The sequence below is a fragment of the Crocodylus siamensis genome, chromosome 8 (genome assembly GCF_052110815.1).
Source record: "Crocodylus siamensis isolate JL-2025a chromosome 8, ASM5211081v1, whole genome shotgun sequence".
Classification (NCBI taxonomy): Eukaryota; Metazoa; Chordata; order Crocodylia; family Crocodylidae; genus Crocodylus; species Crocodylus siamensis.
This window is the reverse complement of record NC_143402.1, coordinates 10,989,511-11,012,946: the sequence shown is the minus strand read 5'-3', so window position 1 is coordinate 11,012,946 and position 23,436 is coordinate 10,989,511. Positions and strand designations below refer to the sequence as shown.

Genomic DNA, 23,436 nt, shown 5'->3' with positions numbered 1-23,436 from the left:
TCACAGTGAGTGCACAGTTTCATGGGTAGAAGTTTCATTTGCCCTAGGACAGTTTGCTGGTACAGTCAACCAGTCTAACTATAGTAGCAAAGTGCTGCAATCAGACACCTGGCCTAACCTGGAGACATGCAGGCCTTGCTTTGGCAAATCTGCTTTGCTAGCAGGCTGGTAAGTTTCTTAGTTGGAGGGTCTGGACACAAGATGGATTGACTGGTGTAATATACGTCATTTTTGTACACTGATGTAAGATCCACCACTGGCCAAAGCTGATAAGTGACCAGCTCTTCCTGGGTAGGCAGCACTGTAGACTGCTATTATGGTGATGAAGCTGTGAGCAAATGGCTACCCTGGCATAGAAGCAGGACACATTAACCCTGCTATAACTTACACCAGTACAGATTTACCCTTGATTTTCAGACTCTGGCATGTTACGCTGGTGTGGGTCTACAAGTTGTTCCTTGGTTACTCATAGGTGACTGGTGAGACATGTCACATACTTGAAGAGTTGGCCTTCAACCAAACTAAAATTCCTGTCTACGGGCTATGGAAGAGTTAAGCTCTTAGTGGGTTTTTTCTATGTTTGTACAGTGCCTAGCACAGTGTGGGTCCTGGGGTAGGGCTTGTAGGTGCTATGGCAATACAAATAATATTGAAAGATGCAACCAAGTATGGCCCGTGTTCTGTTTTAATGATGCAGAAGGAACCTTCAAGAGAAATTGGTTATGAATCATCTGCATTTGCTACTTAAAATGCTCAAATGTTGGCTGCTGTCAAACCCATTCTTTCCACTTGTTAGCAACATGACTGCAATATTTATTTGGAACTTACAAGAACTTACCACTGTCCTCCTTGCCCTTGGCGTTGAGGAAAGCAGGGTGCTGGGGAGTGTCAGACACTTGCGTGTGAGGGAGATGGGTTGCACCTTGTACTTCTCTGGCCCCCTGCACATCAGCATCTCAAAGCACTTTACACATGTTAGGGATCACCTGCCAAAGGCAGAGAAGATTAGCATATGCCCTTCCTTTTATTTTTGTCTTAGTCATGTAGAAAAGTCTTGAAGGTTTTGTTTTAACAGCCTGCTTTTTGGTGAGGTGCTTCTTGTCCCCTCTTGTGAATTCAAGCTCTGTCTCTCCTGGAAGACTGCAAGGTTGGAGAATCTGTGGAATGGCATCACAAGAGCAAAGAGAAGGCAAAGTTGGGCAGGGACATGCTTTTTATCAGCACCTTCCTTAAACCTTTCTCAGTTCCCTTTTGACACCCATTTATGTTCAATGACTAAAACACATTTTGGAGAAAGCAGTCTTTGCTAAGGAATGAGCATTGCTTTCCTCTTCCCAGCCCTTCAGTTAAGGTTTCAGAAATAAAGACGCATATCATTTGTGACCACCTGAAAGTTTCTGTCAAAACCAGGTTTCCATCTTAATGTCAAAATGCCCGCCCCCCCGCCCCCCCCAAACCAAGAGAGAAAAAGTTCCTGTGCATTCAGTTAATTAGAATTATTCAAAAACCTAAACTTGAGAACTTAGAAGGATGAAACTAAGGTAGTTGATCAAGCCCAATGACTTTTCTGTACCAGAATCATTGCTTTTAATAAATTTCTCTTCTGGTGGACTTGGGGCATTGGCCAGTTTGCTGTTGATGGTACTGTATTTTAAGTAATCAATATAAAAACAGATGAAATATTTAGTTTAAAAGCTGAACAAACTGTCATAACTGTAAGGAGGGTAGAAGTGGAATTTTATCCAGAGTCCAAGAGTGATTGAAACAGAACCCCTTCTGGAAATAATAATATGTTCAGAAAAAAAAACAAAATGTCCATCAGATATTTTTGGAGCAGCAATCCCTGAGTAGTGCCAGTAATGAAAGGTAGGGGGCTCTGAAATCAACTTTTGCTTTGTAAGCAACTGTAGTTTAATGAACAGTATTTGGGAGAGGGGTCAGTAATGCAATTTGTGCCTTATGTATTGTTAAGCACCTCTCCAAATGAGCAGCATAAAATGGGAGGTTTATTCATATTCAGTAACACAGGGGTCTGAACCATAAACATGGGAAACATGGAAAAGTCAGGTAACAAAATCCATCAGCCTTACTCTAACACCACCTACATGGAGAGGAGAGAAATTATTGGGCACTGTGACACAGACCCTTGTATCTTTGCTGTGCAGCACCTTTGCTTTAAGCCTTTTCTAAAATGCTTTTATCCTCCGAAGCAGAGGAGGAAACATTTTTATTGTGAAACATTCGCAAACCTCCTCTCTATTTTCACCCCAGGGTGATTGTAATCGCTTATATTTAAAGCTAACATTGGAGCAGGTATTAAAGGACACTTGAGTCTACCTTAAAAGTCACATAGCACAGTGTATCTCAACCTGTGGGTCGTGACCCAAAAGTGGGTCACAAGATTATATGAAAGGGTCACTAACACACTTTAAAAATGAATCAACAAACTTTAAAAATTGATTCTTCTTTAAAGGAGAACAACATGAGAAACCGTGGCTTTTCCCCTGGAGCCTGGCAGAGTCCCAGCCTCTGAGGGGCTGCTTGGGGCCCCCATACCCTACATGCACCCCCCCACACACTGAGGGGCTGGGACCTCGAGGCAGGGGGCACCAGGTCAGGAGTGAGGTGCACTGGGTCAGGACTGGCTCTTGATGCTTACAAATGGGTCCTGGTACAAAAAAAATTGAGAACTGCTGACGTAGCAGATGGAAGCAAGATGGTTAGCACTGTGGGATCAGCCAGATTTTCGCAGGCCACCAGCAGGTGGCTCTGGAACTGCAGTGTGGAAGCTACTGCTTTGCAAGTGGATCTGTGAATCTCAGTACTTGTTCTTTCCCACTGCCTGAAGAGTTAAACCTAACCTCTAGGAGATCATCTCAAATAGACACTGAATTTCCCTACCCAGAAATACACAGGAAATGGGTGTTGCTGTCCCTGTAAACCAGCAGAGCTTGGCTTTACCAGAACTGCGGGTTCTGCATCACAACTACATCACAGTAATGGGGCTCCATCTTCTTTCTGGTCTTAGCTTCCCTTGGCCTCATGGCTTTATTTGCCTTGGAGTAGCACTTTGCAGTTCTCCTCTTGGGCTTGGATCAGTCAGCTGCTCCATTCTGTTGCAGCCGGGGCTGGGCCAAGCTGCACAGTGTACGGACTCTTCCACCCCCACCCAGCTTCCTGTTGGTGTTGCACAGTCCTGGCACCATGGCTGCTGGCGGCTGGACCCGCATGGGTTGGGGCACAATGCAACATACCGAGTAGCCATCCCATCTGCCCACCGCAGTGAGCCACTGCTGCCATAGCACAACTACTCCATACCAGCTGCGGCGGGGGGGTGGAGCTCAGCTCGGTGCGGCTGCCCTCAACTCTCCTGGTGCAGCAGTGGTTCATTGCAGCAGGCAGGCAGATGGGATGACTACTTGGTGCGCTGCATCATGGCCTGTCCCATGGGGGCCTGACTGCCAGCAGCCAAGGTGCCAGGACCCGGAAGCACCAACAGGAAGCCAGGCAGAGGGAGGATGGATGCAGGGGGGCAGCAGAGGAGTCTGTGCTGTGCAGTCTGGCCCAGCCCTTGCTGTGGCAGACTGGAGCAGTTTGGGGAGCAGCCCTCCCTCCTCAGGCTCCTGGCTGTGGCCGGCAGGCTGGATAGTCCCCCAGCTCACCAAAACTCCTTAAGTGGCCCTTCAGCCCAAATAATTACCCACCCCTGAGTCAGAGAAACACCTGCCCTCACTAATCCTGGCTGGAGGCTCTGCTGTCCAGCCCTCACATCTGGAGGGTTGCATTCCCTGCTGCGTATTCAGCACAGGCAGGAGGAAGTGAAACATGGAAGAGACGCATCTCTTCTACATCCTGCAGGTTGTGTTGCAACTGCAGGTGGTTTGTAGTAGCAGATAGCAAGTGTTTTGGTGCCAGCTCTGCAGGGGGCAGGCAGATGTGGTACCAAGCCACTGCTTTCCCTTATGTCATGGCTGCCTCATAACTGCGACATAGTCCCTCATGACTGTTCTGTCCCAACCGGGTTTCGCATGGGGCTTTGGTCTCTGCTTGCAGTGCAGCAGTGGCAGTAGCGCACGATCAGTCGCTGGTGAGTCAACATGATCAGATTACGCCTGTCCTGCATTCTTTTCAGGGCTGCCTATAAATGCCAGAGTGACTTGAAGTTGGCATCGACACTTCTTAGAGCCTTGAGCAGTTTAGATTCATCCTCTGTCAACATATCCCCCTGACCCCTGTCCTGACGCACACAAGTAACACCACCTGTGTGTCATCTCATGCCTCCTTACCCTGGTAGGGATTACATCTTTGCCATGAGAACGTGGAACTCCATCCAACCGTCTGGGTCATTGTCCGTCACACACAACATTTGTAGCCTGTTTAGTGTGTCCATGCTGGTCCTTATTCGTGTTGGGCATAAATAAAGACCTGCTGCTTTGAAGAAGATTATTTTTATAGGTGGCATGTCTGGGTCCTTGGACCTGTCTAGTGCCCAGGTGGGACTTAACAAATATTTTTTCCATGAACTTCTTCAGTGCATCTGTTTGCTGAAAAGAGGCCTCAGGCCTGCATGATTTCCAGCTGCCCCTTCACACCGGTAGCTGGACAGGCAGCAAAAAAATAACCTGTGCAACAAGCCACAGGGCTTCACTGAGCTGTGAGGAGCACTGCCATAGGCCATTCAGTGGGCTGGTGATCTAGCTTGGCTAAAATAAAAATTGACCCAAATGATAGCCCAGATCAGAGCCAAGTCTTCTGCAGGAACAAATCTATCTAGCTACTTTTCCTTCACCCCTCCCGGTTCCTTTTTTGGTTCTGCATCTACACTTCCCACTTTTCAAAGTGCAGGAAGTTGTGTAAGGGGATGTATTTTAACCGTTAGGTGCTTTTGGTGTTAGTGTTTTCAGGCTTTTCTTTCCAATGGTGATGGCTAGAAACTTGTTTTTAAAACACTGAAAGGTGAGATTCTCACAACATGGCATGGATCTGGGAAGTGGAGGACTAAGAAAAATTTCCTGATATACAAAACTTAGTTTTCCTGTTGGAGATGTGAGTGGCTGATATGATTTTCAAAATGATATAGGCTTAGATTAATATTTTTACTCATGCCTTGCTGACATACAGTGGTAGAACATATTCAGCTAATGCATTTGAAAAATCTGGGGTAAACCGAACATGCATACAACCTTCAACATACTCTAATCTGGTTGCATTAAAGACTGCAAACAAGCCTTACCATCGCTGCTGCCAAACCTGCAGTAGACTCAAAATGTTAGCTAACCCATTTTGACAATACAGTTTTAAATCCTAGCATAGACACGGTCTTACACAATACCTTTCCTCTGGGCCACTGAAAGCATTTTGCACAGATAAAATATGCCCACTGAAAAACCAAGCAGTTTACAGTTACAAAATGAGTCGGTGGCAGAGATATTAACAAAGAGCTAGTGTTGCCAACACTCAAGATTTAATTGGCAATCTTGTGATGGGCAGCGTCACTTACAGTCACATGATTGCATGAGCGCCTCAGTCTTGCGTTTACAAGTAGGTAAGTTTCTAGTCTTCGGTTTTAGAAGCCAACATGTGTGAACTCTGCTAGCTGAGAAACCACAAAGCCAATAAGAAAAACTAACAAATCTGAAAACACAGAGCTTTCAGCAGCCTGGTTAAAGTTCCCTTCTGATTGGTTCAGCTTTCACTGGTGTTGGTGCTGTCAACATTATGCTAATACTCTAGTTACCAGTAGAGTCTTCCAGGGAAAAAAAAGTGGATAGGGGAGCTCTGAACTCCTGTGGAAAACAAGGTGGACAGGACAACTTCAAAAGGGGGAAGGAAGGAAAAGAGACAATTTTCAGGTCTTCAAATGGCAGAAAAATCAGGCAGAAGCGTTCAATCAACAGCAAATGTATTTGACACAAAATACTTGGGTTCACAGGGATGAGTGTACGATATGACAGAAAGTTTCAGACATAACCTCTGTGTGTCTTTTAAAGCAACTCGGGTGCTGCAACAGTCGGTTCTGCACTTGTTATTCTTGTTAACCTGAAGTTACAGTAGGAAACCCTTAATTAAAGTCTCCATCAGAGAACCTTGTGTTGTGCTTTGATGTCCCTTTTCCACTTGGGTTGTAGTGTGTGTTTAACCCACACACCATGACAAATTCTCCCCTTTGATATGCATCCCATTAATTTCAATGAGAGTCATCTTCAGGCTGCCTAGGGCGGGATTTGCATCATTAAAAGTCTAGGTGTTCATTGCTAGTGACTTATAAAACTGGTCCATCCTGTTGCGTAAATGTGTGAAGTCTGTTTTATAGAAGCAGATGACACCTTGCTTTGTTTTCTTGCCTTAGCTGGTGGCATCAATTGTCTTCATCAGCTTTGGAGTCCTTGCTGCATTCTGCTGTGCCATCGTGGATGGTGTCTTTGCTGCCAGACACATAGTAAGTATTTCCTAAAGAACACGCATGCTGCAGCATATTCCTAATATAGGACAGATACTGTCTTTGCGGTGGATCAGCCCATCTGTGTAGTTCAGGAGGAGAATAGGTTCTGAATGATATTTAATCATACATTAGTCTTATGTCTTGTGTTACAGCCATGGGTTCAAATATAACATCACTCATCAGCTGCTATCCAGATGTATGTCCCACATTCTCTGTGGGGAACCAGCTAGTCACCCTCACATAAGTATGATCTTGAGAGCTGTTCAGATCTTTTTTTTGTTGAAATCTTTTTTGACTAAAAATAGCTTTTTAATAATTTTTTTTAGGCAAATGTGTCAAGTTTGACAACATTCCCATGAGAAATATAATAAAAGATTTTCATTTTGGAACATGGAGAATGTTGTGTTTATTTTCATATTTTGTTTCACATGTTATTTTCTCGGATGGGTTGTTTATAATTTTTTCCTTTATTTTATCACATATGAGTAGTTATCTTGCCATGTCATAATATCATGTAGTTAAAATACTCTATTTTATTTTTTCAAATCATTTAAGGGAGATCGTTTTTAGTACTGAAACACCATATCTTCCCCTAGATTAGTCTTTCCTGTTCGTGATGTAATGAAATAGCTTGATATTTTAGCATCGTTTATCAAACTCTTTCATTATAACATAAACCAGAATGATTGATCCTAGAAGGAAATATGTTTCTTTCATTCTGTACTGAGCAACAAACAGCAGATACTTTGATCTCCAAAAGGTAGTTTCAGTTGGTCCTAATTTATTATTATCCATCACAACCTGGCAGTAGTAGGACATAAAATGCATATAATGTAAGAACAACAATATAACAATGAAAAAACTTGAATAAAAATGTTGAGTGAAAGCTTGAAATGTTAAACAGACTTAAAAATTTCCAAATACACAAATTCTGTTTCATGGGAAATTTTAAAAAAAAGAAAGGTCGCTAGTTTTGTTTGGAGTCAGAGTAAGGGCAGATTTCACATGAACGGAACTCCCCGTAATGTGGGAATTCCAAGTTTCCACCAGCCCTAGCCCCTCGTTGTCTTTGCTTTTGAATGGAAACACCTCCATTTGCCAACAGAAGAGAGGTGACTTGACTGTAGTAAAATGCTTGGCTCCATGGCATTTCTCTGTGTCTTTCCAGGTGTTATGAGTAGATCCAGGCCCTTTCTGATTTCCACGCTTCTGTGCCAGGCAGAGCATTGGCTCTAATAAAAATACATACCCATTTCCCATGCTGTGCAGGGATGGGAATCTGAGCTCTGTCCCAGCATTCACATGCAGGTGACAGTGAAAGCTTGCCAGGCTCTGGTTTCTGCTTCTTGATTAATCGACAAGTTTTTGGCCTTGCTGCACTCTGCATGGGTCCAAGAAGGTCAGCTTCTTACAAGTGTTAAGGATGTCCAAGTTGTCACTTCAAGTACATAGTGTTCCTTCTGCTACCTGCCATCACCTCACATGCAGTATAAACATAGAGCCAGGTTTTGCACAGAGCACACCTTCCAGCAGCTCGCATGGAGACAGCTAAACAAAGATAAGTCTCTCTGGAGGGCTGTTGCCAGGTGTGGCCTCAGCCCCCGCTTCCTGTCCGGTCCATGTTTAGGATTTACTGTTGTTTTCAACCTCAGCTTAAGTATACTAGAGGTACAGATCAGCCCAGCAGGAGGTTTTTGCCCAGCTTGGGAACCCAGCCTGTTTGCACTGAAGACTCTTAACTAAACTGCTTGAGTACTGATAGTTCTCCAGTGCCTTCCTGCAACTCCTCCATGTACCCAAGCCAGTACCCATCCATTTCACCAGGATGGAACTGGGGAAGCTCAGCTTTCTCCGTTAGTCAGGGATGGTGAGGCATGTCCTCAGGGGTCCCAGTGGCGCACGTGCAAGAGTACAGCATTAGTGGGGACACAAACCCAGGTAGGGCATTGTGATGTGGCTGCTTACACCCAGGCCAGGCTACCTCAGGTGCCAGTCACCAAAGCTGACTGCAGTGAAGAATAAAACAGTCCTGGTGGAAGCTGGAATGCCTCTGACCCGTGGCCATGTTAGGTAGGGAGCACGGGATTCTTTTGAGAACCTGGCTCGTGTCCCAACTCAGCTAGTTGAAATGCCTGAGGTTGGCCCCTCTGGTTTTACCTGAAATGCTAAACCCAGTATTTTCTTCTGCAGGATCTCAGGCCACTGTATGCAGGACGATGTCAGTATTACTCCAAGAGTACAACTCCACCTGAGGTGAGAGCGCCTTTTACTGGTGCCGCCTCGTAAGGGGACTGGCACTGTCTGGGGGCTAGGGGCCCTGCACACTTGTCAGGGGCCCAGATTCCCAAGCTTGGAGTCATTTATGCTCCAGGAGCAGCCTCTGGAAAGAAAGGCAGCACTAGACTTGCAGACTGAGTGCAATGTCCCTGAGATCACAGGGGAGCACAGTGGGGGGAGAAGGGGTTGACTGCAGCACAGTGGGGTGGGAAAGGAGTCAATGGAAAGTGAAGGGGGAGGGGAGAGATCAGAGCCTAGATAAGAGGTGATGTCAGCCTAATGGAGAAGACAGGTAGAGGGAACGTGACAGACCCCAGAGAGACAATTCCACAGCTATTGGTATTGCTTCACTAGGCTCACTGCCAGCAATGGCAGCACCAGGCTTAGTGCAGAGGAGGGGCTGAGATCCCAGGCAGAGGTCATGTTAACCCCAGAGCTTCAGAAAAGCTTCTTGTAAACCTCCATTTTAAAAAGCAACCTGTGTGTGCATCCTGTGCCAGGTGGTGGGGTTTCCTCCAGCAGTGGTCTGGGGCACATGGTAGCAGTACCTCATAGTGGGTCAGGAGGAAGCTCTAATCTTCCATTGGGCCAGGAGGCATCTCCAGATTATAACAGGATAGATGGACAGATGGTGCCCCTCTTGTTTCCAAGAGTTGTCACCAGTGGTTTTAGCCCATGAATCTTTCTCCCAGTTGACCTTGGCCCATGGACAGTTCCATGCCCAGCCGCATTCTCTGCGAGGGCCTATCTGCACACGCACATTGTACCAGTACAACCCTTTCCTTGTGTGTAGGCAGTAACACAAGTATAAACCTGCTTGTATTGTTGTCACTGTTCCTGTGTGGGAAGAGAAGTAATCAACACTGTTTTAAACCTCTGATCCCAGCAAACATGCATGTGTGTGTTCTCCCCAGGGGCTGTCTGTGCTATAGCAGTAAACAGAAAGCCCTGAACTGACATTTATACCAAAAGCTGCATGTAGAGCAGGCCAAAGAGAAACAGAAATCAAGGATGTGGCTTGGGTCTTCATTGGTTTGCTGTATCCTCCTCCTTCTGCATTCACACAGGCCGTCTGTCACCCACAACGCCGTGGGCCCTGCACACCAAAAATCAAAACCAACACCTGCTTCTGCTGCGACCTGTACAATTGTGGGAAGTGAGTAAACCAAAAATAGCTTTCCCAGCCTAGGGTAAGAGCAAATGTTGAATGTGTTGGCTTGCCCTAGTTTGTGGAGTGGGGTTAGGGGATTCTGTGGGAAATCATCAGGAGGAAGGATGGCATTAACTAATGATGGCTACTGCAGAATGCCCGGTTGCATTCCTGCTAGTGACTGTATAGATCATACTGTATAGTGAAGATCAACCTTTTACAGTCTCTGCTGGAGTGATGCCAGGGTTCTGGTCCCAGCTCTGATTGCAGGTGGATTTGAAAAAGCAACTTGACCTCTCTGCCTGTTTATCCATCTGCCTGATGTTGCAGTAGTGCTTCTCTACCTCAGTGGGGTCCAGAGATTTAAAATGGGTAACATGCTTTGAGCTCCTGTGATGAAAGGGGCCAGTGTAAAGACAGAGTCCTGCTTAATTATCTCCTATTTTGGCTGGAAGGGGTCCAGTGCTAAATGGAGGATGTGGGGCAGAATAACTTGGGGCAACTTGTAGCTCTGAGACTGCAGCTTCAGCCTATAAGGGCTTCATTGGCATTTTTGCATGTGGAGGATTTGCAGATGTGTTTGCTTCACCATGAAGTCAAGAGGAACCTGTGGGTGTAAGGAGATGTGAAATTCAAGTAATAGCATGACAAACCTGGCCCTGCTGGCTGCATCCCAGCAAACATCCCACAGAAGCTGGGTCTGGATGCCTGGTACACTGCAGGGGTGGGCTCAAATCGAGGTGGGTTTGTCAGATTGTATTATACAGTTTTAAGATTCTTTTCTAATCCAGCAGAGTAGAAATTTCGGGTGGCTACTATGAATATATTGATGTCAGCAGCTGCCAGGATATTATTCACCTCTACCACTTGCTGTGGTCAGCAACAATTTTGAACATTGTGGGGTTATTCCTGGGGATCATCACAGCTGCAATCCTTGGAGGCTTTAAAGACATGGTAAGGTGGTGTGGATTTCCTGGGGAAACTGAAGGAATGCAACCAGGTGAATTTGAGCCCAAGATTCAGGGGTTTTTAAGGAAGGAAAGAAGGGCCTACTAGCAATGGTATACCAGTACAGAGAAAGTTGTTTAACAGCCCTGTCTGAACCTGGTCTATGCACCGTTGTCTCCATGCAGAGCAGGCAGAGATGAAATAACCAAAAGCAGAAAGTGAAACTGATGTGGGCTTATCTGGTGTGATGGAAGCAGAGTGAATTACCATAGGGTGACAAGTCAGTGTGCGGGGGAATGGAAGACGACAGTTTTAAAACCCTCTTGGTTTTAACTGCTATGGACAGTAACATCACTGAGTTTCCTTTTTTAAGACTGAATGTTTCTTTGCATTACCCCCTTAACAGGAAGTGTCAGTAGGTGCTTTTTTGTTTTATGAACTATGCAGTATTCTAGTGATAGTACATTCTCAGTCTTACAGAATGTTTCTGGTCCAGTTCAGCAGAAATTCCCCCTCTGGTTTCTACATTGTGCAAAACCACAGAAGAAGTCCATTTCAGGCTGAAACCAGAAATAATTTGGGCCTTGGATGATGATGGAAATGCCGTTCTGACGATAAGTGGGACTTCAGTAGGCTTGAATAGGTTGTGCTATGATATACATAAGGTCAGTCAAAAGCTACCTAGTTATAGTCTAAATAATAACCACATTTCATAGAGGGCAAGCTGATGTTCAGTTCAACAAGGTAATTATTCATGCAAGTAAATGTGTATATGCTCTTGTCTTTTGTGCCTTTTGTGGCATATTCAGACTACCGGGTGTAAGGCAATTTGCTCCTCCAGCAGACACATTTTTCCTTGCAGAGCTAATTTCAGGCCCTTTACCATGTGCCTGATTTCAGAATAACAAACTTTCCTACACCCTTTCCAAAACCAATCCCAGCCTCCCAAACAAAATACAAGCAAATGGTGTCAAATATGAAGTGCGGGACTTGGCTTCCAAGTCGTACACAGATACATGCTACAGTCTCCAGTTGCACCATGCAGACTCTAAACCAGTGATTCTCAAGGAGGGTACTTTTAAGGGTGCTGTGGAGTGCCACACAATATTAGCACTGCCAGGTATACAAACACAATTCACAAGATAAAACCCAGAGGTTTCCAGTAGGAATCCAAAGAGTCAAAATCATTCTGTCCTGTTACGGAGTTTCTGAGTTCTTTGCAACAGAAGAACTGCTTTAGTATTTTCTGTGGTCAAAAAATGAATGAAAACTAAGAGCTGGCATTTTCTGACAGATGCCTTGAGTCTATTCAGAGGTGCCTCAAGTCTATCAAGGGTCATTGAGTCTAAAAAAGGGAGAATTGCTGCTCTAAACTGTACGAAGGGAGGTACGGACCAGCTCTGAACTCTGTAGGAGGGAGGGATTGTAATCTCCAGTGCGTTTCAGTGCGCTACAGCAATTGAGATCAGCTTAATCAGATAACACAGTTTTACCCGTTTCTGTTTCCCCCTTGTGAAGCCATTTTGTAAACTCAGGTCATTTTAGTGCTTGCACAGACATGGCTTTAGCTGGGTTTCTTCTGGGAACCTTAAAGGAAATGTTCAATAGCTAGATAATGACATGAGGTTAGAACAAGCACAGGATGAGACTGAAAGTTGCTAGTTCACCAAAACGGTGATCTCAAGCCAAATGTTGCTCCTAATCGTTTCTGTCATGCAGATGATCTGTGGATCTGCGGGGAGATGCTAGCTAGCCTTTGTGTGAAATTGTATCTTTATTTCCACAGACTCCCTCCCTCCCTGCGCTGAACTGTACAGTTGAAAATGTGCATCCATCGGTATCGTATTACTCAAGGCCACAGGTGACTTCTTACAACACCTACTACCACAGCACTCCGCACCTCCCCCCATACTCGGCATATGACTTTCAGGTACGGTACAAGACAGAGTGGTGTTTTGTTCCCGAGGCTTAAACCAGGCGAGTTAAGACAAGTATGTAAACCACGCCAGCCTGTGGGACTGTGAAGGTCTGGCTTTCCTAAGTGATCTACCGCAGTCCCTTCCTCTTCTCCCACAGGGACACTATTGCTTCTCCTACATGCACGTATCTCTCAGTGGTTTCCCAGCTACTGAGGGCAGCCCCTTCCCAACCCTTCATGGAAATAGTTACAAACTCTGCCTCCTGCCATTGGCTACAAAAGGCCAGACTGAGAAGTCAGCCAGGAGAGGCTGTGCAGATCCTTCTTGCACGGTGAACCAGTTGGTAGTACTGACATTTGAAGTCTCCTCAAGGGCTGCTATGAGGGGATCCCAGTGACACAGATGAAACAGTTCACACCTGTGAGTTCTTACAGGCTTCCTGCACACTCAGGCAGACCTTGCTATATTGCAGGGGTTCTCAAACTGTGGGTCACAACCCTCTGGGGGTTGTGAGCAACTCAAAAGGGTGCCGCAAAGTACCCAGGGAGTACGTGCGGCAGTGCGGGGAAGCAGCGCATAGCGGTGGCATACCATGGTGGGTGGCAGTGGTGGCTACCATGTGCGAGCTCCCAGGCTCCTGCCACTGCCATCCAGCACCCACGGTCGCAGTATCACAAAGTTTGAGAACCACTGCTGTATTGATTAGTCCTGTGTGAATCAGAATAAGTAACAGCCTGCTTCTCCACTGAATGAAAACTTGGAGAACAATGGAAAGGCTGGCATGTATCTAGTCCCGAGTGTGCTCCCTCCCCAGAGGGCAGATGCTGCTGTTTGGGAACTTGGGCTCAGAGAAGCATTCCAGCTCTGACAGAAACCCAACAAGATCAGTTAAACCCAGCGTTCAGCCTGACTGAAACCGATTCTTTCGCAACGGCCAGAAGATCATTTTGGAGGTTTTCCAGACTGCAGCAGGTGCAAAATAGAATCTTTCCCTTCCTTGTTTTCTCTCTTTTCCTGTTCACTTTAAGAAACAACTGCATAGCAAGTATGAAACACTGCCTTTTATTCAGCGTTGTAGGTGGAGCCATCAGCCCTTATGTCCCTGAAAGCCCTGTAATGAAGACCACGGGCATGGGGGTGATTTTAAGAGATGGTTTTATCCTCACAGGACTTTTGGACTTGTCTCTCTACCCTACTTTTGTACAAGTTCACCAAATGGATGCAACCTCCTCAGTGACCAGTTACACGGGTATAGATTTCATAGACATTAGGGGCTGGAAGGGATCTCAGGAGATCATCAGGTCCAGCCCCCCTGCCATAGGCAGGAAGTCAGCTGGGAGCAAATGACCCCAGCAAGAAATAAATCCAGCTGGTTTTTTTTGAAGGAATCCAGAGTAGGTGCTTGAACCACCTCTGGGGGGAGTTTGTTCCAGACCCTGGACACACGCACCATAAAGAACTTCTTCTAATATCCAGTCTAAATTGGCCTTCTTGGAGTTTATGGCCATTAGACCTTGTTATCGCTTGGAGAGCTCTGGTGAACAGATATTCAGCCAGATCCAGATGTACCCATCTTATGAAGTTGTAGGCTGCAACCAAGTCCTCCCTGAGCCTTCTTTTCTCCAGACTAAAGTGTCCCAAGTCCTTCAGACTCTCCTTGTACAGCCTTCCCTCCAGGCCTTGGATCATACGAGTGGCTCTCCTCTGGGCTCTCAAGCTTCTCCACATCCTGAAGTGGGGGGCCCAATACTGGATGCAGTACTCCAGGTACGGTTTTACCAGTGCCGAATAAAGCGTGAGGATGACTTCCCTGGTTTTACTTCAGATGCATCGGTGGATGCACACCAGTTTGGTTAGCTTTGCCTGCCACCATATCACATTGGTGGCTCATATTCATCTTGTGGTCAGTCAAGACCCCCAAGTCCCTTTTGGTCGTGATGCTAGCAACCATAGATAGCACTGCCAAACCTGTAAATATGCTGAGGGTTCTTCCTACTAAGCTGCAGCACTTTGCACTTCTCTGTATTAAAGGCCATCCGGTTTTGGTCGGCCCACCTTGAGAGCGTGTCCAAGTCAGCCTGTATCCCCAGCTTGTCCTGCAGTGTGACAGCTCTCCCCCTTAATTCGCTAGCATCCGTGAACTTGGCCAGTTCACATCTGACTCCCAAATTTAGATCGTTGATGAAAATGTTAAAGAGTACTGGCCTGAGTACCGAGCCCTGAGGGACTCCATTGGTAACACTGCACCACGCTGATTTGCTCCCTTCAACTAGTACTCTTTGGGTCCGACCCCATAGCCAGTTGCAAAGCCATCAGACCATATGATGATCTAGGCCACAGTTCCCCAGCTTAACCATGAAGACATCATGGGGAACTAGGTCAAAGGCCTTCTTGAAGTCCAGATAAATGACATCTACTTCATGTCCCTTGTCCATGGCATATGTTACCTGATCATAGAAGGAGATGAGGTTGATCAGGCAAGACCTGCCAGTCACAAAGCCATGTTGGCTGGTATTCAGAAGCTTGCCTTCTGTTAGTCTGGTGTTGATGGATCCCTTGACAATTTTCTCCAGAACTTTTCCAGGGATGGACGTCAGACTGATTGGTCTATAGTTCCCCAGCTCTTCCCTCCTCTCTTTCTTGTAGATAGGGACCACGCTGGCTCTTTTCCAGTCATCCAGGACGTTGCCCGAGCACCATGATTTTTCAAACATCCCTGCCAAGGGGGATGCAGTGATGTCTGCCAGCTCTTTCAAGACCCTCAGGTGCATTCCATCTGGGCCCGCAGACTTGTGAATGTCCAGTTTCTCAAGGTGTTCCCTCAACTGATCCACATCAATTTTGGGCCCATCACCTGCTCCCAAATTGGTTTGTGCCATTCCTGGCAGTGTGATCCTTGTGGGAGAGTGAAAAACTGATGCAAAAATGTAATTTAGGAGATTGGCCCCTCCTAGGGCATCTGATGTCAGTTGCCCCGTTGAATCTCTCAGGGGCCCAATACTGTCCCTGTTCTTTTTCCTGCTTCCTATATATCTAAAGAAAGACTTTTTGTTGTCCTTGATCCCCATAGCATAGTTCGGTTTGTGCCTTGGCTTTTCTCGACCACTTTCTGCAGGTGCAGGCAAGTGCAGTTTCATAGTTTCATAGTAGTTAGGGGTCAGAAGGGACCTAAATAGGTCATCCAGTCTGACCCCCTGCCACTGGCTGAAGCACACACTGGGATCACACGACCCCGGACAGGTGTTCATCCAACCTCTTTTTGAATTTACCCAAGGTAGGAGCAAGGACCACTTCCCAGTAAGTTGGTTCCAGATCCTAGTCACCCAAACAGTGAAATAGTGCCTCCTAGTCTCTAACCTGAACCTGTTCTCCAGCAGCTTCTGGCCATTGTTCCTCGTCACCCCAGGTGCTGCTGGGTGGAATAGGGCCCTTCGTATTTGCTGCTGATCTCCCCTAACAAGTTTGTACGCAGCCACCAAAACCCCCCTCAGCCTCCGCTTGCTGAGGCTGAACAGGTTCAGGTCCCTCAGCCTCTCCTCATAGGGCCTGCCCTGTTGCCCTCCAACCAAGCGGGTGGCTCTCCTCTGAACCCTCTCAAGGCAGGCCACATCCTTCTTAAAGTGTGGTGTCCAGAACTGGACGCAGTACTCCAGTTGAGGCCAGACCAGTGTTGTGTAGAGGGGGAGTATCATCTCTCCGGACTGGCTTGAGATGCATCTTTGGATGTACGACAAGGTGCGGTGGGCTTTGCTGGCTGCGGTCTGGCATTGGTGGCTCATGTTCATCTTGGAGTCAATAATGACTCCAAGATCCCTTTCTGCCTCTGTGCTCATAAGGGGGGAGCTCCCCAGCTTGTATGCATGCTGTGGATTCCTTCTCCCTAGGTGCAGCACCTTGCATTTATCTATATTGAACCCCATCCTATTACCATCTGCCCACTTCTGTAGTCTGTCTAAATCTAATTGCAGCCTCTTTCTCACTTTGAACGTGCCTACCTCTCCCCCCATCTTGGTGTCATTGGGAAACTTGGACAACATGTTTTCCACCCCCTCGTCCAAGTCGCTGATAAAGTTGTTGAACAGTGTAGGCCCCAGGACTGAGCCCTGGGGGACCCCACTATTCACATCCCACCAGGTCGAGTATGACCCGTCCACCACCACTCTCTGGGTGCAGCCCATCAGCCAATTTCTGACCCATCCAACTGTGTAGGCATCAATGCCACTGTTGCTCAATTTTATTAATGAGAATAGGGCGAGAGACAGTGTCAAAGGCCTTCTTAAAGTCCAGAAAGACTACGTCCATGGTGACACCATCATCCAGGGATTTGGTTACCTGGTCATAAAAGGCCATCGGGTTGGTCTAGCAGGACCTGCCTTTGATGAACCCGTGTTGATTTCCCCTGGGCATGTTCTCCCCTGCTGGCCTCTCACACATGTGATCCTTGATAATTTTTTCAAGGATTTTCCCCAAAACCGATGTGAGGCTTATGGACCTATAGTTTCCTGGGTCCTCCTTTCTCCCTTTCTTATAAATGGGGACCACATTAGCCAGCTTCCAATCTCCGGGCACCTGGCCTGTGGACCACGATCACTTGTACAGCCAGGCCAAGGGCACAGCAATGACCCCCACCAGCTCTCTCAACACCCATGGTTGAAGGGCATCAGGGCCTGCAGATTTAAAAACAGCCAGCCCTTCCAGAAGATCCCTAACTACTTCTGCGCAGACCCAAGACCTGGCAGTGCTATCCCCAAGATTGCCACTACTTGTGGTGGGAGAGCTGTCCTGGTCCCTGTCCAAGAAAACAGAGGCAAAGAGTAGTCCTCTGTGGTAACGTTTCCTGTTTTCCAGCTGGGGTAGGCTACTCTTTTGAGCTTAATGAGGTCCAGCAGTTCCTTATTCAGCTTATTCAGTTCCTTATTCAAGGTGAGTGTAAAGATGCTCCCCTGGGAATAATTTCTTCCCAGATGTTTACCCAAACGTCTACAAGTGAGAAGAACGCCCCGAGGAGCTGAACTGCTGTAAGCACAGCATGAGAACCCAGAGTGCTGAGGGCCTGGGACAGTCGCAGGAGTGACTGCGGTGCTAAGGAGGCAGCCACGAGCGGGGTTGGATACCAGAGCAGTCTGGCCATTGGAGCACAGAGCTCAGCACAGGCTCGGTCACCTTGCTTCTTGTTAGCAGGGGTAGAACACTACCCTGCTGTGGCTGGACTGCTTCTGGTGCCATGTGGGCATACCCCGTGCTTCATTTCAGCAGTGATGCATGCACTCAGGATTGCAATCCTGCTGACTCCCACTAGTCAGTGTTGTCTCAGGTGTCAAATGGCTCAGGCCTCTCCTTCCGTGCAAGTCATCCTCACCCCATGACAGCAGCCTCAGTGCCCCATAGCATTTCTCTGCATCTTCTTCCACAAAAATGGAACAGGCGCCTCCTCCAAAATCTCTTGTGAAGGGGATGCATCTTTGGCAGAACAAATCTTGCCACATATCTCTGGATGGTTGTTGTGTTCATCTGTCCCAGAAAACCAAGAACCCCTGTGTTCCTAGTGGAGCAGGGAAGTGGGACGCCCAGCACTGGGCACGCTACAGTGGCTGAGCTGGCTCCTTGTCGTACGCTCTGCTTGGTGTTGGGCTGGGATGGTTTCCTACCAAGTTGGAGCCCAGTGCATTTCCCTGGTCAACAACACTCCAGCCCTCTTGACGAGTCATTTCCAAGGGCAAAGGTAGGATGTGCAGACAGGAATAGAAGCAAGAGCTCTCATTAAAACAGCAGCCCTTGCTGTCCACGATCCACTCCCTTGGCACACGGGGAAGGCTGGGGGCAGAGATCGATCAGTGAAAGAAATTTCATTCCTATGGCGTTTTGACTGCTGCAGATAGTGAGCCAGGCCAGGCGCTGACACCACTACGCAGACCAGACAAGTGGTTCATTTCATCCCAGCAGTGGCCTGTTCCACCTCTTCATTGCCTTTGATTCTGCCCTTGCGAAAGCATGGCCTTTTCAGTGGCCCGGTTCATTAACAACATCAGACTGCTGTCTGGAGCCAAAACAAGTCAGGCCTGCTCTGCAGCTGCAACAAAGCCAGTTCTCCTCAAAGGCTCGTGGCTGTTGCTAGGCAGCAGCACAGATGCTTCGTAATGCTCACAAGCTGGAGCTGCGTTCTCCAGCCCTGTCACAGCAGCGCCTGCTGCAGCAAAGTCACTCCAGAGCGCTCCACGTTTGGGGTGTTCCAACAGCTGAAACTTGGCCGAGGCGGAAAGCCCTTGTGCCGTCAAAACATGTGATAAGAAATAGACTCCCAGGGCATCTGAGCTTGCTTGAGAGCCCTGCATGATAAGCTGGAACATATATTGGGAAAATGAGACCTCATGAAACAAACGTCTTGGTCCCGGAGGGCTGCTACAGCAATGAAAATAAACCCCCCTGTGGAGATCTCCCTGGCAGTGCTAAATCCTGCCTTCACTTCCCATCTTCCCCCACCTCACTGTAGCATGCAGCTCCATCTCAGCGAGTTGGCACTCTCTCATCGTAATTTCCTTTGCAAGACAGTGCATCCTTTGCTATGACAAGCAGCCTCATTATTATGTCTTTGGCAGTCCCTGTAGTATATTGGGTACTTTCCAGCCATACAAGGTAGCTCAGTCCTGCCCCAGATGCTCACATTATAACAGACAAACAACAGGGAAGTTGCAGCAGTAACTCATTATGGCCTGGTAACTTATGATGCCAAACTCAGTCCTTTACATCACCTTAGAAGTGGGTCTTTGGGATGAATCTTACTGCACAGGTCAGCTTAGGAAATGGGAGTTCCTGGAAGCGCAGGAATAAAGGAGTAAGGTATTGCAGCTACCTTTACAGTGCCTTGATGCCACCGATAACTTCTGGGGTTTTACTTTACAGGCAGTCTGCTATACATTTAACTTTTTTCTAACATCACAACTTTGTAACTGGCAGCATCGAGCTCTTTGTTGTTGTTGCTGCTATTTACATGTGCACAGAAGCAGAATTTGATTTTGGCCATGTGCCAGTTGTGGTTTTCGGACTAAAAAAACACCCTTGTCAAAGCAGGAGGAACTCACATGAGCTTCGATTTCAAAGGCTGCCGTCTAGTAACTTAGGACAGATGTGCAAATATCATGTCACGTGACAGAGTTGTCCGCCCCCTTTCCACCCCCCGGCCACTTAATAAAAAAAGCCAAAAACCCCATACAGAAACTCCTTGGCACTGTTCCCAACTTCACCAAAACCAGGTGAGCTCAGTAAGATGCAGCAAATAAATGGCGGAAATCAGGAAACGAAAATTAGACTTAGCACTTTTTTTCAGTGCTTAATATGCTAAGACTTATCTTGCACCATGGTATTCATGTACTTAAATTGACATCAATAGGAGTCATTTGAATAAAGATAAGCATATGCAGAAGCATTTCCAGAACTGAGTCCTAAAATTAGAATCATCATACCGTTTGGTAAAGGAAATACGTTTGAGGTTGTTGTCATTGTCTCTAAGTACCAGACATTTAAGAAATGCTTGTGGGTCCGTAATTGCAAAACTGAGACTGACAGAAGTAGTTTTGTCTTTGCTCTGCAGCATTCCAGCGTGTTTCCAGCCTCCACTCCTTCTGGGCTTTCAGACGACCCCCAATCGATGTCACCATCTCCAAGCTACATGTGGTCTTCCAATGCTCCTCCTCGCTATTCTCCTCCATACTTTCCACCTTTTGAAAAGCCACCACCTTATACACCGTAAAGGAAACCTTCCCCTTGAAATAATTGTGAACATTTTATATTTATTGGGGGTGGTGGGAGATCTAGTACAGAAGATAATTTCAAATATCAAGTTTCCTGTTTATCCTTGCAAGGCTTATTTTTTTTGAGGTTTCACAAGTGGGTCTGAGGGGCAAGGATTATGACACTGATGCTTACTAGTGTCACTGAATCACAGGTGACCAACATGGAGGCCTCTGTTTCAAAGCCATTGATTTTTTAATAAGGACATACCACCTGGTTTGAACTATTGACCCTACTCTGCCATACTCCACTGAGCCAGGATGGAGTAGAGCTAACCAGAAGCAACAACTGCCCTGGCCCCTTTTCTGTTCTAAAAGTGAAGGTGCTTGCAAACAGCTCCACTTGATAATTGCTTGGCTTCCTGCAGGTGAGATTGCTGAGCTGTAGGTCATCATGCACATCTCTTACTGGTTACAGGCTACATCCTTATCCAGGGAAAAGCCAAAGAACAGCATGAGAGTTTAACCCAAAACACTAAAACAAATGTGGAAAAAAAATCTGCAGCATCTGCTGCACTGTAGTCCTTAAATTGGGACCTTAACTTTTAGAGCCATTCTAAGGAAGCCTGGCTTATTTCAAAATGCTTGTGAAGCCAGGCAGTAGGATATTGAACAAAGTGTTGTCAGTCTCTCTGACCCTGCTATGAATGATGTCAGAGTTATGCAGTTTGGGTAGTTATGCATCTACAACCCATCTACTGATATCTCCTAAATGGAAAAGTGCAATTTTCCCTGTTCTGCCACATAAAGGATCAGAAACTCATCCACAAGTCACTGAAACACAGCGCAGCAAAATCACATTATTTTGTCTTTTTGGTTGGAAATATTTTTAGAGCGTACTTTTAACTTTTTTAAATGGATTGAGTCAGCTCCCTGAACAAAGCCTGTATTTGTGGCTGTATTACAGTATTGCTTTCCACTATTGCTCTCCAGGTGTTAAGTCTCATATGGATACAATTCTACATTGTGTATTGTTAAAAAAAAAAAAATATTAGTATGAAGTTGATAAGAATTTACAGTTGTTGTAGTGACTTTCATCTCATCTTCAAATGATGATTGTGCTGATTGATCTAGATTCCAAGCAGATTTTGCATGCCTCCTGCATAACAAAAAAGGATCAGCTTTGTTATGTGGCACAGTGCTCCTGACAGCATGGTCTTACTCCAGTAAGTGACTTCAAATGGCAACTTTCAGTTCAGAGTTACCCAGCTGGCACATCACCTCATCTCTGCTTACGTCAGGCACAACTATAAGCAAGCCACATTTTTTTTAAAAACTTTACTCCTGAAGGCTGGAAGCTCTTGCTGCCTCCATCAGAGCATTAAAAGGAGGCTAAATATTGCCCACACTGGCACCTGTGTGACGGCAGCAGTGCTGCAGACAAAGTGTACCGGTCAGCAAAATTTAGCTGGCAGAGTTTAAAAATTGTTACGCAAGCTAGGGAGAATAGTTGGCTTTCAGATGAGAGCTGCCTCCTACCCATGGCCTAACCAAATCTGAATTTACGTTAGACGGAAAGGATAAAGGTGACCCTCCTTCCTGTCACTTTCTGGAGTACAGTCACACTTTAAAATACTGTTTTAATCCTACACATTTGCAAAGTATTTAAGGCAGTTTTTAACCTGATCATTCCACTGTTGTATACAAGTCTCATAAGCTAAAAAGAGATTAAACTTTTTATCCAGAACCCAGTTGAGAACTTCTCTCCAATAACAAGGTATCCCATTTTCACAAACCAAGGGGGTGGGAAAGGAGTAATATATGCAAGATGCTCACTGAATTTAAAGCAGTAGCAAGCACAGAAAATCTGACAGTAACCTTTAGTATAGGAGTGGATTGTTTCAAGTGCAGCTTCCACAGGTTTGGAGTCCAGAAATAAATTGAACATACTAATGCTCCTTCAGTTTTAAATTAGCCTGGCACCTGTTTGAGCCAATCACATCTTGTAAAGAGAATGTGTGCAATGGAGAAATAGGCAGTGACACTCCCAGTACAACTCTTTGAGGGTAAGAAATAAAGTTGGAAGGCTACATTACCCCAGTGTTTGAAACAATAGCCCTTTGCTACTACAGCTTTGAAATAAAAGTGACTGTTCCTATCCCCTCTCTAACTGGCCAAGATAAAGCATATCCTTTGTGCCTGTCTACTAACTAAAGCTAAAAGGAACAGGATGGTAGAGGACAGGTCTAAGGCACATTACAGAGCCAGCAGGGAGCATAATTCTTGAGTTACCAGACGAGGATCTTTGGGAAACAATTGTATTATCAGGACTCATGGCTGATTTGACAGCAGGACTAAACCTAGGAAATGTCCCAGGCTTTCTTTTCCCTGAACCTCTGAACTTTTGATTATTATGTGCAGGAATATTTAAGTAAAAGCTGCATTGCTGCTTTAAATTCACTATGAAAGGACAACTCCATTTTCAGGTATCACTGGGATATTCTGTTTTAAATACCCGTTTTCTTTCTGCGTCAGCAAAAGTATAAGCATTTAATGTAAATGCAGTATTATGCATTGTATCCATCATTTCTTATGAGAATGTAAAGATGACATAACTCATATGTACCTTTTATTACTTTACCAAAATAAACGGTGTGAATTTTGTAAACGTTTACAGAGCTGCTTTTTCCTTTTTGGCAAGGTTCCCCAGTATCAGTTTACCAGTGTTACATGGAAATCTTGTGCGTCAACTTGGAAATAATACATATAAAAAAGCCAAAGCACCATTTGCTATCGTAACGCCCAGTGTTTGCACCCAGAGTCCCACTAGGCACGTCTACCCATGCCCCTACAGTGCCACTGTTACTATACTGCCATTTAGTACTTCCAAAAGGAAGTACTAAATGATGGCGCACAGTTATTTTTAGCCACTATGTTGCCATAGCAACATGCTATAGCGAGGGAGCGCATCGC

General features: G+C 46.1%; 2 protein-coding genes across 13 annotated transcripts in view; one reads left to right on the top strand and one right to left on the bottom strand.

The window, feature by feature from the left end:
- Nucleotides 1-23,135, top strand: part of TMEM255A (transmembrane protein 255A) — a 37,993-nt gene extending 14,858 nt beyond the window's left edge. The window contains exons 4-9 of one of the 4 annotated variants that reach the window (XM_090060361.1): nucleotides 6,350-6,439; nucleotides 8,633-8,695; nucleotides 9,787-9,875; nucleotides 10,664-10,823; nucleotides 12,604-12,747; nucleotides 20,325-23,135. In XM_090060361.1, coding sequence (XP_089916487.1) covers nucleotides 6,350-6,439; nucleotides 8,633-8,695; nucleotides 9,787-9,875; nucleotides 10,664-10,823; nucleotides 12,604-12,747; nucleotides 20,325-20,483 — 705 coding nt within the window. In that variant the 3' untranslated portion in view covers nucleotides 20,484-23,135. Of the gene's footprint in view, nucleotides 1-6,349; nucleotides 6,440-8,632; nucleotides 8,696-9,786; nucleotides 9,876-10,660; nucleotides 10,824-12,603; nucleotides 12,748-20,324 lie in introns of all 4 variants that reach the window. The other 3 variants (XM_090060360.1, XM_090060363.1, XM_090060362.1) reach the window with 3 other exon arrangements.
- ZBTB33 (zinc finger and BTB domain containing 33) overlaps nucleotides 1-23,436 on the bottom strand; it is a 50,038-nt gene that overhangs the window by 14,642 nt on the left and 11,960 nt on the right. For all 9 annotated transcript variants that reach the window (XR_016443872.1, XR_016443865.1, XR_016443866.1 and 6 more), the window contains one exon: nucleotides 839-986. The gene's annotated coding sequence lies outside the window, so the exon portion shown is untranslated. The remainder of the gene's footprint in view (nucleotides 1-838; nucleotides 987-23,436) is intronic.